Below are 18,012 nucleotides of genomic sequence, written 5' to 3' on the forward strand. Positions count from 1 at the left end.
ATGGTTTAATGGTAGACAGGACCACATGGCTTAGAGGTCTAAAGTGAAAAGGATCATCACATGCTTCAAGATGTTGGGTGAAGGAAAAAAAGGTGCAAGATGCTGAGAGACCCTTGATTTTATACCCTCTGTTGGGATTTGAATTTGAGCTTGTATTCTGATTGGTTGTCAAACTCCCATGGGGCCATGCAGGGGCAACTCTGTAGGTTTGTCCTGAGTCCCAGGCTTGGTTGAGCCTTGCTGGATGAGGATGTAATGAAAGGGCTTTCGGCAATTCCTATTATGGCTTACCTGGAGTAGATTTTTGTTACATAAAATAGACTGGCTCAGGCCAGAGTAATGGCCCATTAGCAAAGGTGAGGGGCTGAGTTTCTGCCTCTGAGTTTCTACTTTTTTTTTTCGGGGAAATATTCTGCCTTTTTAGTATATCCTAAAATTTTTCATTTCCCTTGGAAGGGGTGGGTTTAAATTCCAACACAACATAAACAAATTTATTTGACTGCACTAAGTTTTCACCATTTGAGTATTATTTACAATTGTTCACTCCATTGTACCTGTCAACTGTCTTGGTCTTTGATACATACATTTACAAATCCATATTCCTGGTTGCATTGTACAATCTGTTCTAACATTCATTGCAAGTCTTTTGGATTCTCAGGTAACACACAGTATTATCTACATACAAAAGTGTATGAATTAATATCTCTAACTTTATCACAATAATTTCTTATACATTTATTCCTACTGGTCTATACATGAAACAAGCAAAAAGATATCATGCCTCCTTACCTTAGTCCTTACTCACTTGTGAATCATTCTCTAAGCATTACATTTATTCTCTTTCATGTTTTGCTTCTATCATATCTGTGGATGATTTTAAGCACAATTCATAAATACATAAATTGGGCCTCATTCTGCAAGAGATAAAACCTGGCTTATCTGAATGAAATGAAAAGGGAAAACAGAACTAGCCTACTTAATACTCTAATGGAAGATCACCAGGGCATTAGTGCAAAATGAGAAGTGAAAAACATCAAAAATACTGCCATTCATTACTATAGTGCTTTGAAGAAAAATGCATGCTTCTGCCCATGTAGTTATCAGGAATTGTACCATGGTGTCAACAAGGTATCATGGTGTCCACAATTCTCTGGATTTCAGATATCAGATAATTAGAGTTGGAAGGGACCTTGTAGGTTATTTAGTCCGATCCCCCGCCCAAGCAGAAGACCCTACAGCATTTCTGCCAAATGGCACTCCAATCTCTTCTTGAAAGTCTCAAGTGATGGTGCTCCCACACCTTCCGAGGGCAAGCTGTTCCATTGGTTGATTGTTCTCACTGTCAGAAAGTTTCTCCTTATTTCCAGGTTAAATCTCTTCTTGTTCAGTTTCCATCCATTGTTCCTTGTCTGGCCTACAGGTGCTTTAGAAAATAACTTGACCCCTTCCTCTCTGTGGCAGTCCCTCAAACATTGGAAGACTGCTATCATGTCTCCCCTGGTCCTTCTCTTCACTAGACTAGCCATGCCCAGTTCCTGTAATCATTCTTCATATGTTTTATTCTCCAGTCCCCTTATCATTCTGGTTGCTCTTCTCTGTACTGTTTCTAGAGTCTCAACATCCTTTTTTATAGTGTGGTGACCAAAACTGGATGCAGTACTCTAGGTGTGGTCTTACTAAGGCTTTATAGAGTGGTATTAGTACCTCACTTTATCTCGATTGTATCCTTCTGTTAATGCAGTTTAGGATTGCATTAGCTTTTTTGGCTGCTGCTGCACATATTTATTTATTTAGCTGGTTGTCCACTAAGACTCCAAGATCCCTCTCACAGTTACTACTGCTTGGTTTCACCCAGTCTGCATGCGTACTTTTGGTTTTTCTTGCCTAAGTGCAGGACTCTACTTTTCTCTACGTTGAATTTCACTTTGTTAGATACCGCCCAGTATTCTAGTCTATCAAGATCAATCTTGATCTTGAACCTATCTTCCTGGGTATTAGCTATTCCTGCCAGCTTAGTATCATCACCTGCAAATTTGGTAAGTTCCCCTTCTATTCTCTCATCTAAGTCGTTAATGAAGATATTGAAAAGTACTGGGCCTAAGACAGAACCTTGTGCCACCCCACTGCTTACTTTCCTCCATGTAGACTTAGACCCATTAAGGACTACTTGTTGAGTATGGTTTGTCAGCCAATTGCGAATTCATCTGGTGGTGGTTTCACAATTGACTGACAAACTGTACTCAATGAGTTCTCATAAATTGATGACGTTCCTACAGATAGTCATCAGTTTATGAGCACAACTAGGACCAGAATTCATATCGCTAAGCATAATGGTTATTAAATGAATCATCTGATTTTATGACGTTAAGCAAATCACTGCAGTTGTTAAGTAAATCACATGGTCGATAAAGAGATCCAACTTCCCCCATTGACTTTGGTTGTTGGAAATTGGCAGGGATGGTCACAAACGTTGATCATGTGACCCTGGGACGTTGCAATCATCATAAATACATATTGGCTGGCTGCCAAGCATCCATATTTTGATCATGTGACTGGGAATACTGCAATGGTATGTGTGATGAATGGTTCTAAGTCACTTTTTACCTAGCAGGGGAATTGTAGCTCTGAAAGAATGGTTATAAGCCAAGAGGTCATGAAACTGACATTATAAACCAGGACAGACTGAAAGAAATCTCAAAGTATTCCTTCAGATTTAGTAATAAGTAAATGTGCATATGAGAATACTGCTTATTTAAATTCAGGAACAGGACTAAAAGAACAGAGTGGTTTTATATATTTATCAGATGAAATAACACTAATTATTACTAGTACCAGCTCTGTGATACTTGTAATAGGTTATTTCATTGTAGAACCAGAACTGAAGGGATATTAACTTCAATGTATTGTGTTATTGATTCGCTTTGCTTCATATGCTCCACATATTGAAAAAAAATGTGTAAATGGAATTTTGAAAATTCAAACTTTGAAGCTGTGTGCTGCTGCAAAAAGAACCCCATTTGTGAAGAAATTAGCTGTGAACTTTTCTATGATAACATTGATAGCATTCTTTGCAAAAGAACCTGCAATTGCATGTACCTTTTCCTTTGCTTTGGTGTGGGATTTGTAGTCTGATAAAGAGAACACATGGGATAAGTTGTGAAATGATGAGTTACACAACAGAAAATTAAAATTAAAAGAAAGCGAAGAACTTTAAAAGTAGTTTTTACCCCGTCAGAGGAAGTGTTCTTCAGATTTAATAACAGAAAGAAAGTAAAATAAAGCACTCGAACAAGATGGCCGGTTAGCTCAGTTGGTTAGAGCGTGGTGCTAATAACGCCAAGGTCGCGGGTTCGATCCCCGTACGGGCCATCGGAATATTTCCTTTTTCGTTGAAATTCTAGTAAATTTTAAATGAATGCTTCAGCCACAGCAAAGCCACTTGAATGGCATCCATAAAAATATGCACACATGACGTTATCAACTGATTTTATTAAAATAATACAGTTGGGCATACATCTTTAATAGCACATCTTCAAGAAACGCGCAAAATACACTGCACAGAAATCTATCTTGCTTTCAATTATGTTGATATTCCGTGTATGTGTGTTAATCTTTAAGCCTCTCCCAGACTTCCTAATAGCTCTCCGTGCAAAACGAGGAAATCAAAAGACCTCCGATTTTAGAAACCCCATGAAGTTCATAGCAACTAAATGGAGTTTTGAATCTTTAACAGAGCAGACCGGGTGTTGTTTTGGGCTTTGCCTTCGCAAATTACCCGTCTTAAGAGAAGGCAAGGAAAACGCAACAGCCGGATTCTTTACCACCGACATCGCTTCTAAAGGCTGCTGAACTCAACTCCTTTTTCGGATCGGGAGACGCCGAACGACGCTCTCGGCACGACACCAGATTTGGTCCCCCGGCAGAGCTCCGGCTGCAGCGTTCCACTTCCTTCTCCGCCCTTCTCGTGACGTACCGCAGCCAGCTCAGAAAACCCGCCCGCTCCGGTGTTGCCCGAGTCCTCAATTCCTGAGGCCGCGAGATGGGGCCTCCCCCTCCACCGCTTCCCTCCTAAGACGTCTTCTCCGGGCTTCAGGAGCGACGCTGCTGCTGAAGGTCCGGCACCAGGCCTTCCGGCCGAGAGCCCGTTGACGCCGGTCCCTGAATTCCGCTGCGGGAAGCTTCTTCGGGCGCCCGAGGAAGTGGCTGGAAAGCTACAATACGAGCGGCTCCCTCCACCGGACAGAAAGGCGACGCAGAAGGCCGAGGACCGTCGTCCCGCCGGGGCTGTCGTATTACCTCAAGGGCAAAGCACCGCCTGGCCCCCTTCCCTCTTGATGGCTCTGAATTTCAACCCGGCGACTTCCGCCTCTCCTTCGGGGTCTCGTCTGCAGCCGGTCGGCAGCCTGCACAGCTCGTCGCAGCCGGGGCAGGAGGGACCTCAGGAGGCCGGATCCGAGCCCCTTCTGTCCGAGGTAGAAAGACTGCCATGTTCGTTGATGCGCTTCCCAGGAAATCGTAAACCGAGTCGTTAATGCGAATTGTAGAGCTTGGCTTGGTTTTTATCCCGCGTTCCAGGTGCTTGTTTCAACTTGACCTGCCTTAAAAGAATCCCGAGGATCGTGAAAAGTCATACCACCCGCTCTCTTTCTGCCCTTGTTATTTTCCGCTTGCAACACTATGTATATCCAGTTTTGGAGATCATATTTCAGAAGCAGTCAGGAATTGCAATGAGTTTATGGGAAGGCTACCAGGAGGGTGAGGGCACTGGAAACCAAGCTCTTTCAGGAATGAATAAAGGAATTAACTTGCAAAAGAGAAAAAAAACTGAGAAGGGAAACATGATAATAAGGATCAAATATCTGAAGGGGTCTATCACACAGAAGAGAGGGGTGGACTTTATTGCCTCCCTGAGGAAATTCTGAATCTGTAGGTTAAAACTCTAAGGGAGTAAGGCTCAGGGTAGATATCAGGAGGTGCTTTGAAACTATTGAGTTCTCCAACAATGAAATGGGCTAACACAGGGGTGTCCAACCTTTCACCTTCCCTGGGCCACATTAGAAGATGAAAATTTGGTTTGGGCCACACATAAAATAAAATAACAGTAACGATACCTGATCATCCCAAAAAACCATAGAAAACATAGTTAACATATTAAATTTATTTGGAAATAAAGTTAGTGAGATGTTTTTATTATTTATTATTAATTATTTATTAAAAATTATTTATTTTTGATCGCGTTTTTTGATCGCGTTTTTTATCACAGTTTATTTTCCGCGAAATTTTGCGGGGGAGAAAGCTCGCCTGCCTCACGCCTACCTCTCCTCCTGCAAATAGCCTAGCTGGATGAGGCAGGACTGGAAGGCAGAAGCAGCAGCAGCAGCAGCGGGGCAGAAGCAGCGGCGGGGAAGGCTTCTGCCCCCGCCGCCGCTTCCCCGCCACCGCTTCTTCCCCGCCACCGCTGCTGCTTCTGCCACCGCCGTTTCTGCCCCGCCACCACCGCGCTTCTTCCCCCCCGCGGGGGCAGCGGCGGCGGTGGCAGAAGCAGTGGCGGGGGCAGAAGCGGCGGGGGTGGCGGCGGGAGAAGTGGCGGGGACAGCAGCAGCGGTGGCAGGGCAGAAGAGGCGGGGGTTGCGGCGGGGCAGAAGCAGCGGGGGTGGCGGGGCAGAAGCTGTGGGGGTGGCGGCGGGGCAGAAGCAGTGGGGGTGGCAGCGGGGGCAGAAGCGGCGGGGGTGGTGACGGGGCAGAAGCGGCGGCGGCGGGGGCAGCAGCGGCGGAGGGGGCAGAAGCAGCAGCGGTGACAGGGGCAGAAGCGGCGGCGGTAACTGCAGGAGGTGGCGCTGACGGCACCCGCCTTTTCTCTTGCTGCTTGGCCTGGCGCTCGCCTCGCTCCGCCTCGCGCCTGCCTCTCCTCCTTCTCGCTGGCTGTGGCACGATGGTTGGGGTGGGCACTGGGCCGCATTACGAGGCGACCTGGGCCGCATGCGGCCCGTGGGCCACGGGTTGGACAAGCCTGGGCTAACACAAGAAGTTGTGAATTCTCTTTCATGGATGTCTTGAAACAGCACTCAGTGGTTTGTCAGAAGTGCCCTAGGGCAGCATTTTCCAATTTGGACAATTTTGAGTTGTGTGGACCAATTTTCAGAATTCTACTCACATTTACTGGGGATTTCAGGGAGTTGAGGTGCACATACCACAATGTTTCCCAAGTTTGGAAATTCTGCACTAAAGAGGAGTCAGACTAAATGACCCTCTAAAATTCCTTCCAAGTGTATGATTCTGCAGTGTCCTCTTGCTATTTGACGTGTTTCTTGTACTGAACACTTGAAACTGAATGAACATATGAATAGGCTCTAAAAGAGTCTAGTCAGTATTCTACACAAAAGCCCACAGACTGAGTTCATTCACTACATTGTTACAATTTTACATATTTGTTTTGGGTTGAATGTGATATGAACAATGTAAACATAGCCTGAGCAAACCATAGTTAAAATTACTCATGTCTGAGTGTGAACTAGTCAATTGTTCTTTTGCTGTTACTCTTCAAAATTTACTACAGGTAATTCTCAATTTACAAGCATTTATTTAGTGGTCATTCAAAGTTACAAAGGCATTGAAAAAGTGACATAACCATTTTCATACTTATAACTGTCACCTGATCAAAATTTTGGCGCTTGGCAACTGCCGTGTATTTATGGCAGTTGCACTGTCCGGGGGTCATGTGATCATTATTTTTAACCTTCCCAGCCAGTATCCAACAAGCAAAAACAATGGAGCCAACCTAGATTCACTTAATAATCCCATATTCATTTAATAACTATAGTGTTTCACTTAACTGTGAGAAAATGGTTGTAAAATGGTGCAACACTTACTTAATAGCTGCCTTGCTTTGCAGTAGAAATTTTGGGCTCCATTTTGGTCATAAATTGAGGATTGCCTGTACAGTTGTCTGACAATGAAGATGAATTCATGTATGTTGGGGTGAAGAAAACTTCATTTTACAAATGATCCATAAAGTTAGTATTGTTTTCCACTGGATGTATAGTATCTTCCAAGCCATATTAGATGCAAGTGTCATTGATTCAGTGACTTGCAAAGTGCAGCTTTTCTCTATTATTATTTTTTAAGTCAACAATTAAAATGCTGGATCTGTCTGTCTTGATCTGAATTCAGAAGCTCAAAAAGATAGAAAGTGTTAGGGTGCATGGAAAATCTCCAGGGATATCAGGGCAACGGAGTACACTGGGAATTAAAAAACAATCCTATAGGAAGGCAGGGCACACCACTTGCAACCATTTCAAATTACAACAGCTACTTACAACCTGTTTTTGAAATTCCAATGGCAGCACACATAGCCTGCAATCACGTGATTGTAACCAGCTCACATTTATTAATTTTCATGGCTTTTTGTCATGTGATGACAATTTTCTACTTTTATTTACTAGTTTCTTTGGTGGGAAGGGAGAAATCAATGTTAAAAAGAGGCTCAGTTAAAACTGCTGTGTAGGCTTAACAAATGCAGCATTCGTTTAATGGCCATCACCAAAAAGGTCCTAACATCAGGCACAATCATGTGGTGTCTCCTTTAATGACCACAAGCTTACAACCATGATTCCAGGCACAATTACAGTCATAAGTTGAGGGCTATTTGTACATGGATTTGTTCATGAATTCACCCAATGTTTAATCTGTAGTCTGCATGGGACTTTATTTAAAATGTTGCATAACTAGCAAATTTGTTACTATTTTTTCTCCAAAAAAAGTTTCTTTCTTTCTTTTTTTTAGAAAAACTTTATTAATTTTACCATTGACAACATTTTAACTGTTTTTCCCATTCTATCCCCCCTTTCCCTTACCCTTCCCTCTCCTCCCTCATTTGCCCTTCTCTCTTTCCCTCTCGGCCTCTGCCAAGGCCTGTTTGTTTCTCTTCTGTATATAATTTGTAGATGTGTTGTTTTTAATGGCTCCCAAAAAAGTTTCTAATGTATAGGATCAAAATAAAAGGAAACAATATAATTATAATTAGAAAATGTTTATTATCAAATCTTTACTTGTTCTTTAATATTTCCTCTCTTTTTTTATAAAACAGATGGAAACCACTCATGTCCAGGTAGACTCTGATCAGATAAAAGAGAAGAAAAGTTTGGATTTTGTTTGTGCAACAACTCTGTCTAAAAATATAGCTGGATCTAAAGCAGTTGAGAAGAATTCTAAGCCTTTAGGACTCAGTGCCATTAATCCTGAGATTTTTCAGATACAATCTTTTACAGGCACTGGATCTCAACAATTTATTTTATGTAATTCTTTTAAACCTACAGTTCAACTACTTCTACCGGCCCCCTTACATCCCCCTGGACAAGTGCCAGTAAGTAAAATAATTACACGTGGGCAGAAACATAAATCCATTACAAAAGATAGAGAAGATTCTTCAAATGTTTTTTTGGTTCCAACTTGTTCAGCAAAAACTCCTATAAATGAAGGGAAGCAACCAAAAGAGCAAAAGATTAAAAAATCTCTGAAAGTGACAACTCGTTCTGGGCGGATTTCTCACCCTCCCAAATATAAAGTTAAGGACTACAAATTTATTAAAACAGAAGACTTGGCTGACTGTCACCCATCTGATTCTGATGACTATTCTGAGCTGAGCTTAGAAGATGATGAATGCAACAAAGTAAAGGAAGCATGTGAATTATTAAACCCCTTTAACTATGACCTGCGGCCAAAATTGTTTAAGTGTCAAAACTGTGAAAAATCCTACATAGGAAAAGGAGGATTATTACGGCACTACAAAATAAATCCAGGCCATGGGCACCAAGAGACTTCAGAATCTTCTATAAATAGATTTTCTAGAATGACACAGCTGGAGTGTGCTGAAAAGGCAAATTGTGAAAGCAACCATCAACCTTCTCCACCTTTACCAGTTACTCTTGCTTTAGTAAGCAAACATGGACTAACTATAGAATTGGAAAAAAATATTGAACCAGAAAGTGAACAGCAGGTAATACATATTCTTTGTTAATGCATTTAAAGAGAATGAGCTATAATCCGGTGCTACTACTGGTATTTTAGAGTGATATCCCACCCACTATTTAAAAAAACCTGCTAAACCAATTAATAAAAGGAAAGAATAGATACAAGAAATTAATGAAATGATATTTGCAAAAACATTACATAGATAAAACGAGGAGGAAGGAGTCTGGCTAATTATAAATATAAGAATTCTAAGAAAAATGACTTGCAGGATCCAATCTGGGGCAGTCACTGGGATCAGAGGTTTTGTCTTCTGAGCTTTCAGACTTGTGCTGGAACCAGTCTTCAAGGAACTTCTCTCTAGCCCATCTTCTGGGGCCCATCTTCAGCCTATCTAGCTAGAGTGAAGTTCCCTGAAGATGGGCTCCAGCACAAATCCGAAAGCTCAGAAAACAAACCCTTGGTCCTGGTGACCAACCCAGGTTGGATCCTGCAAGTTTATTCTGAGACACATATATTTGCCTTCATGCATGGGAAAATGACTGTTTGTTGAAATTGCCAATAAAGGAGAATATTTGTAGCTTAGGCTTGAAATTGGATGTCCCTGTGCTCTGTGAGCTTGGTTGCTTTCTCGTAGATGTATCATTATCCCAATTAATATAATCAGTGCTAGAGATGTTGTACTAGTGACATTATGTAGTTTGAGTAATGAAATGTCTACAAGAAAACAACCAAGCTTGGAGAGCACCTCGTTTGTTGAAATTCCTCTTCCTCAATGTTTTGTCAAAAAAAATTAAATATTAACAATCCATTGATGCAAATCACAAATAGATTGCTTCTTTCTTCAATGTTGTTATTCCAAAAGCACAAATCTTGATGTCCAGATTCCAAATATTGTACTAGGAATATAACCAGGAAGCATAGGCATATCATGAATACACCCTATATGATTCAGAGTTATATAAATCATCTTCTTGGTATCAACTCCAAGTGTAGAAATAGGATAAGTTTAAATCATAATTTAAATTTCCACTTCTTGAGCTGGATCTCCAACAGAAGACTTAGTGGCTAAACAGGTAAGGTAGTCCTTGAGGATTAGCCAGTTAGGGCACCAGGTAACAAACAAGGAGAATTCTAGTCCAGTTTTAGGCATTAAAGTTGGTGGGGTCACTTTATAGGTGGTTGTTGTGGAATATAGGAGGAAGGAGTATTAGGTATGTTTCTTCTTAGTTATTTATAAAAATAATAAAGGTGGGATAAAAGAATGCTAAAAAAACCACCCAATGTTACTTATTGTGGTTGTTGATGATTCGGTCACTTGCAGCTCTTAATGATGACTTAATGAATATCATTTGCCGGGATTGTTTATCAATAGCTGCTTCTTTGTGTTATGTAATCTCATGGGTGTTGTCAGTGATAGTATACAGGTAATCCTCGACAATTGGGACTAGCATGCCTGAATGAATAAAAATGCATGTCTTCAAAGTAAGATGCTGGAGGAAATTATCAAGAATCCCTTCAGCCATAGCAAAAGAAAGAATTAAATACTAGATAAAACAAAATGAAACTTTCATTGGAAACATTAACCACAAAACTGAAGTTTAAACATTCTGAGTGCATAATGACTTATTGGAGTTTGCAAAACCAAAGGCTATTAAGCCAACAGAAGACAAAGTACCTATACAAGTAGTCCTGGACTTATGACCAGTCATTTAGCAACTGATCAGAGTAAAGCAATTCACTTAACAACTGCAATTGGAAGAGCTCTTCCAGTTGAGGTTGTTAAGTGAGTATGTAGGTTGTTAAATGGAGTGCCAGGGTGAAGGATGCTCTCCCTGCGCCACCATGCCCGTCCACTTAGCCATCCGTTTTTCTGTAATTGCAGGTGCAACCAGCTGATACGAGGTGTGGTCTTCCTACCAAGGTTTACCTTATGCCATCCTACAAGCAGCCCCCATTTGCTGTACTAAGCATATCCATATCTTTGTAACTCAATTTTTTAAACTGCAAGCAACTCACGTCTCCATATCTTTCTAACCATCAGAACAGTGATGATTGCTAGATTTCTAGCCCTAGAAAGGAGACAAAATCCCCTGGTACCCTGATGGAACAGACCTCAGATCCTGAAGGTTTGAGGTCTATTCCTGAAGGCCACCAAGGGATTTCTCCTTGCTGCATGAAGAGGAGGGGAAATCTCCTAGTGCACTGCAGGAACAGACCTCTAATTCCACATGCCCTCTCCTTACAACGCACTGGCTTCCCCACTGAATTTCTAGGGAAGCTGGCAGAGAAGATTGCAAAAAGTGATCACAGGATTTCAGGCCACTTGGCAACTGGTCATAAATGCAAGTCAGCTGCCAAGCACAGCAATGTTTGGGGGTTGGAGCAAACTTTTATGAAAACCAGAATTGCTTTACTTGGAAGAGTTGCTAAATGACTGGTCATAAGTCCAGGATTAGCTGTATAGCTATTTTGTCTTTTGTTGACTTGATTAATTGCCTTCAATTAATTGCTCAATTAATTGTTAAACATCAGAGACTTTTCCAACAATTATTATGCACCCAGACATTTTAACTTTAACTTCATGCTTAATGCTTCCAATCAAAATTTCACTTAGTTTCATCCATTACTTATTTCTTCTGTTATAGCTGAAGGGATTCTTGACAATTTCTTTCAGCATCTTAATTCAAAAACATGCATTTTTAATTTTTCAGGCATGCTAATGGTCCAGCTGTCATATATTAGTCCTGGGAAAACCAGTCTTGGTAATACTTCTGTTGTCAGAATATTTCTGCACTTTGATATTTTGTCTAGAGCTACTTCATAATCTTTTCCCCAAATGGCAAATGTGCATTTCATGATCATGTCACCATCCCTATGAATTGTTGAGGCCAAGAAGAAAAGTCTGTTAAGGCTTAGCCTCTCAGCCTAGGTTGGTTTTGCCTATTGACACAATTTTGTTTCTTTTTCCTTTGTTCCCACCATTTATGTCCATCTGTTGAATATCAATTTTACAAAGAGGAGGACATCTTGTTTCTTTTTTTAATGTTCACCAGAAGATCAGCAAATGTTCTTTCATCTTCAACAGAGTCCTTCAGTCTTTTTCACTTCCAGGCATTAAATGTTATTATTTATAGCTTATTTAACATGGGGGGGGGGCATACATTATTCTAATCTAAAGTCAGGAAGCAAGACAAGAAAGGAATAGTGCTTGCCATGTGTTGTGGCAGGAAGCTTTGATGGCTGCTACTTACATAGCCAATAATTTGAATGTTAAATATGAAATAAAAATATACAGATTACCACTTCACAGTTTGAAAAAGTTTGTAATTTTACTGCTGTCACTACATTTTTGCTTTTTGCAATGCCACGTTTCAACATTTTTTATCTATATCATTGGGTTTTTTTTGTTTCAAAAATGCATTTGCTATCTTTGAGAGGTTTTAACTACCTTATATATGGTGACAGTGCAGATTTGTTACTATAATTTCAAACTGATGAATATATAAAAGCAAAACAATTCTAATGAACTTTTTTTTTTAAGTCTGATATTTCTGCAGAAAATAGAAATTCTGAAGAACCATATAACATCCATTTGGGGCCTGGAAGAAGAAAACGGCAGAGAAGATCTTATCAATCAAAGATGTCTAATAGATCAAGATGTTCTACAACATTTAGCAGTCTTGGTCAATTGTCTTCCAATTCTTTTAATAGTATCTCAGCAGAGCATCTTACCAATAGTAGATTTAAAAGAAAAGCTACGCTAAAAGAGGTATTTTTCCTTTATATTATTATTTATTCTTATTTATCTACATATTAAAATACTTTATGACATTTTTAAATAAATTATGTTCTTTAACAGCTGATTCAGCATTGTACCAATGAAGAATTTATGGAACTGGTGGTTCCACGTTTGACAACTGTTGTTACTGTATTTGAATTCCTACTGATGAAGGCAAGTCTTTGAAAGTTGGTATTATACATAAAACCATATTTTCTAGCAAGTAGGAGTAATTTGATCTAATGTCAGCAAGGCACATGTGATATTGCCTAAGAGAAAAAGGGATTTCCAAGGAAAGATTCAAAGAGTCTGCTAAATAGTATTAGAAAAAGTATATATATATGTAATCAACTGAAGCCAGTTCCAATATAACAAAAATGGAAAAGAAATAAAAGATTGTAAACAAATTGTACAATTTTTATTTGTAAGCTTGCTTATACTTTTATATAGCTTTTGTTTTTGATCAGGCAGAGAAAAAATGTCAAAAAAAAGCAGTCTTTCCAGATGTTTACCAGGAGTTTGAAGAGCTCCATTCAATGGTAAAGAAAATGTATCAAGATTATTTTAATAATTCTGAATTAAAGCAACCATTAGAAATAAAAAACCATAAGGTAAGAATACAGATTTTTTTTGTTAGCAAAAGCTTTCTCAGTCAAATTATGTGTAGATAAAATAGATACTGCATTTCCTTAAAAAAGAAAACAATGAAAATACTAGCCATGTGGTTCATAGAAATGATTATTGAAAATATGAGCAATATGGTTGGCAAAGTTTTTTGATCAAATTACTCTATATATGCATTCTTCCATCTTCACATAAACTATGCTGGATCAATATTCTGTCCTAAAATGACCATAAATGGTTATAAAGAAAATAAGCAGGATGTGAATACAATAACTTGTCCCAATATAAAGATCTCTGCAAAATTGATCTGCTTAAGTAAAACAAATCGAATGAACACTTATTTTGTTTTGCTGTGCTAAACTAATCAACAAAGTAAGAATAAAAACATAAAAGATCAAGGCAACCTCAAAAGTGATAATCACATAAAGAAAACAATGCCAAAATGAAGATACTGCTCAAAATTTTTTCCTTGCCCCTTTTTCGAGGAATTCAAGCATTGACAAACAATACATAGCAGATATGTTGGTCAATCTGGTATACATTTCTCCTTTCACTGTTATTTAATAATTCTTTTAGTCAAGCCCTAATCTTAACCCACTGTTTTTGATATTTTGTTTAATTCTAAAAACTGGGAAATGTAGGAGAAAAGATATGTGAATATCATGTAAACCATTTTGAAATAATTATTTTTGAAATGGGTGAAGCAGGTATTATGACATACTTAATTATTCAACTTGGATTTTCTTTTATTAGTAAGATTCTTGATAAGCCCTGAGTAAATAATTGCATTAGATTTTAGAAAAAGTGTGAAATCTTTAGCATATAACAAATAGAGTTGCAAAATACAGAGAAAATCCTTGATCACTTTTCATAATTACTATATGAATGACTAGTTATTTTCTACAGATGGCACTTTCAGTGAGGTTTTCCTTTTTTTGTGTTTAACAGGTAGCTGAATCACTAGGAATTACAGATTGTTGTCTTGAAGTGACAAAGATACAGACAAATTCTTTTCCTGAATGTACTGAATCTACTGATCAGCCTATATTGCTCCATATCTCAGGACAGAAATGAGCAGCTGAGGTATAAAATAAACAAATTTTGTCATATGTATATATTTTGCAACATTATAAACATAAGATGCTTTTATTTTTTATAAATTTATCTTCTGCTAAGTATCAGCAATGGATTGAAAATCATTTATCTTTTTGCAAAATTTGAACTTTGCCTATATTAATAGGGTATAATGCTTTGTTACACGACATTGCTCCTTAATGTTCTCTTAATAATAGAATTAGTATTAGAGTGTTTTCTTTGAGTGAGATAAGGTGTGAATAATCTCTTGCTTTGGATTATAGTTATCCTAATTCCTGCCATTAACCATTTTAGTTGCAGCTAATGGCAATTGTAGTCCAACAATAGCTGTAAGGGCAATCTCCTCTTGCCTGTTTTTTGTTTTGTCTTATGTATTGCATAAGTAAAAAAATTGAACTTTTGCAAAATCTTCATTTAGCAACCTCAATTGCAATTGGCAACTCTGTGGTTAAATAATTGCTAAGTGAAATTGTGATTGTGCTTATTTATGGCTTTACTTCAGCTTTCCTTGCTGTACAGTTCTGTGAGTCAGCGTTTACCTCACCATCACTGTGTGCATATGGTTACTAAATGATAGAAATATTTGATTTGACTGAAAGTTAATATAGCTTTTTAATTGGGCATTGATTATAAGTGGGCAGCTACATAAATGTTTTAAATATAATAAACAGCTATGTTTTAAATTCATGGTTTATACTGAGAGCTGTTTTTTTAATGTTTTTTAAAATGTAATCTTTACCAGGTTTCTTGATAGGGAATAGAACAGTTGCCTAGGGCTTTCACATGGAAGAGGTACCATCAATATTAACAATATTGATCAATAGAATCAGCTGCAAGCCTGGATGGGGCACTAGGTGATAATTCCTGGATTCCTCCATTTATTACTTGCCTGTCTCAGTTGCTTATTGATGGGTTTGAGAATAGATAGGGATTTCCATTCCAAATTTAAACCCCTTATATTATATGAGAAGCCATGCTTCAAGACCCGTGGCCACTAGAGAATAGAATTCAATCAGGCACAGTAGAATATGGATGAAATGAAAATCACAACCCTGTTTTATGCATGCAAAACACACTTCATGTTTTAGCACTATGACAAAACCAACTGCAGATTCCTGGTGGGGGGCATTTGGGGCAGTTTACAGATATTTCTAAATGAAGAAATAGAAACAGGTGGAGAGGAACCTTATGAAGCCTTGTTATGTTCTGGCAGACTTCTTTCACTCCCAGACCCAACAGCTTCATACAGCTTTAAGATTAGTTAGAGATTGTACAATTGCTGTTTCATACATTTACAATTTACATGCCTTTTTCACCTTGGCAAATATTTAAGGTTTTCAATAAAAATACAAAATTTTATGCATAGTGAAAGAAATCTTTCTCTTGCAGTGTTCTATATTCAAAAAGCTATATAATTCTTTAAAATGTGCATTTAAATTACAGCATTTTGTGTGTTTTCTTATGTTCTAGAAATGTACAGCAAAAAATATTCTGCAAAAATATGGGGGAAAAAAATATGAATTGCTCCAATCAAGAATTGTGGAAGATAAATACAGATTTATGTGATCGACACACTCAAGAAAAATTGAATATTTACAGCCTTTAAATACACCAAGATTAGATTATTTGAGGTGCCCAACTGACCATAGAGGACATTCACAAGAAGAACAAAGATAAATTCAAGTTGGGACACAGTAAACAAAATGACTTATTATATCTCTTGAAACATCTGAAAAATACAGTCATCGTTCTCCTTGATTTCTTCATGAAAAAACACTGAAAATAAAATATATCAAGAACTTAAGAAAAAATGCTGTTAACAAATTTTGAACTTTCTTAAAACTTTAATAATTTCAACAGTATTAAACATCACAGGAGTAGTTCATCAGTTTAGATCTCAGGAAATTGAATAGACCAGCTTCATCCTTCCTTGAAAATATATGACTAATCAATTTAATAGTATTTTAATGGAAGAAAATAAGTACAACATGATGTTGAAGATTATGAAAACTGGGAACTTTTATTTTCAGTATAGGCATTGCTTCTTCCTGATGCTCTACATTATACATCTGTTTGTAACACAGTTTGCTGCTACTACATTTATACAAATTCTTTTGAAGTTGCAGCACTTTCAACAATACTAAAATTAAGCCATTATAAAAATATTTTGGAAACAGTTTTGAAAGTCTATCTGAAATGTATATTAAACATGAATTGATTCCACAAGCTTGGCAGTATTTAATATATAGCATAAGTTCTAAAAATATCCAGGTTTAGGTGTTACCTCCCCAGAATAATAATTTTGCTAATCTGGTTCTAATAATATTAATTCTCTTCAGGTATTCAGGAGCTGATTGGCCTTTATGATAAAACATGCATTGGGATGCTACCATGCAAGTTTTATGGTTTTGTACTTGCGGTTGCCGTATTGCCCACAATTACATAACTTAAGAGTTTGCATCATATCACAATGCACTTTGTCACTTCGTCCCTAATTGCACATGCCTTTGTCTGCATAAGAGAAGATGTATTGGCTTCCTAAGAGTCAATATTCTCATAATGATTGAATGAATCAATTCTGCAGGAAAGCTAGCAGCACTTAAATGAGGGGCTTAATCAGTGGTGCTATAGGGAGTTAATAGAAAATGAACTTCTCCTAAGAGACAAATATGTTGCACCAATTGCTATGGATATATTAATGCTTGACTACCTAAAATACTGTATAAATTTGACAACTGCCAGAATTACTTTAAAAATTAACATTTAAATTCTTGTATATGCTATCCTGAATAAACTTGAAGAAAATGGTGCTTTAGAGATTGCTGTTTCTATGAGATTTCCAATTTAATTTTACTTTTTTAAAATGTAGAAGAGCTTTATTTGAGATTAAAAGTCCTTACAGATTGTTCTTGATCTTGAATCATTTTAACGTTTTAAAGATATCTATTCTTGGATAATAAACAGATAACCAAGGTTTTCTTAAATATTTAGTTTACTACATAGAACATCTATAAATGGCTTGTTTAAAGGTAAAAATTCATCTACTTCATGTTGTGAGATACATCCTATTCTACATACTTGCAACTGTAAGATATATTCTTAAATTTTCCCAAATCCAAGTTACTCTGAAAACACTTTTAATTCATAGTACCTAGACATTCAAATATTTGGAAGTGAAGAGTTTAACAGTATATGACATAAAGAAATATAAAAAGTTGAATAATTTATGTCATGCCATATTAGGAGTTTTAAAGCTTAAATTAAAATTATGTTTGGTGAAATTTGGAAGGCATATGCACTGATAAGACTACATTTGCATTTAATAACACATTTTGGCTTCTTGATGTACATGCTCATATCTGTTCTTCCTAGAAACGGAAAATATGGGCAGTTTCCTTGAAATATTTTTTAAAAATACGTTGGGTAAACTATGGACTTAGCTTGTTTCTGGAACAAGTCATGATTCCTTAATTGCACTGAATATTAAACTAGCTATGAGGAAGATGTTTGTTACTCATACTTGATTGAAGAGGAGCCAGCTTAAT

At 37.8% G+C, this 18,012-nt stretch overlaps 1 protein-coding gene and 1 non-coding gene across 5 annotated transcripts; both read left to right on the forward strand.

Moving 5' to 3' along the window:
• Positions 1–3,295: 3,295 nt before the first annotated feature.
• On the forward strand, positions 3,296–3,369 carry TRNAI-AAU (transfer RNA isoleucine (anticodon AAU)). The gene has a single exon. It is a non-coding gene; the product is annotated as a tRNA-Ile (tRNA).
• A 586-nt stretch (positions 3,370–3,955) lies between these two features.
• Positions 3,956–17,276, forward strand: ZNF839 (zinc finger protein 839). Of its 4 annotated transcripts, none has more exons than XR_015741169.1 (7): positions 3,956–4,472; positions 8,087–8,995; positions 12,512–12,739; positions 12,830–12,922; positions 13,199–13,359; positions 14,321–14,455; positions 15,938–17,276. XR_015741169.1 is itself a non-coding variant. In XM_087922208.1 (7 exons), exons 1-6 carry the CDS (start codon positions 4,335–4,337, stop codon positions 14,444–14,446), a joined length of 1,638 nt encoding a protein of 545 aa, XP_087778334.1. In that variant the 5' UTR covers positions 3,956–4,334; the 3' UTR covers positions 14,447–14,455; positions 15,938–17,276. The 4 variants fall into 4 exon arrangements, 3 of the variants coding, with proteins under 3 accessions (XP_087778334.1, XP_087778335.1, XP_087778336.1); XM_087922208.1 differs by having other exon boundaries at positions 12,830–12,926; positions 13,220–13,359; XM_087922209.1 differs by having other exon boundaries at positions 4,007–4,575; positions 12,830–12,926; positions 13,220–13,359.
• Positions 17,277–18,012: the final 736 nt, after the last annotated feature.

The sequence above is a fragment of the Pseudonaja textilis genome, chromosome 1, assembly GCF_049901715.1.
Source record: "Pseudonaja textilis isolate UNSWEBS1 chromosome 1, rPseTex1.2, whole genome shotgun sequence".
In the NCBI taxonomy this organism is placed as follows: domain Eukaryota; kingdom Metazoa; phylum Chordata; class Lepidosauria; order Squamata; family Elapidae; genus Pseudonaja; species Pseudonaja textilis.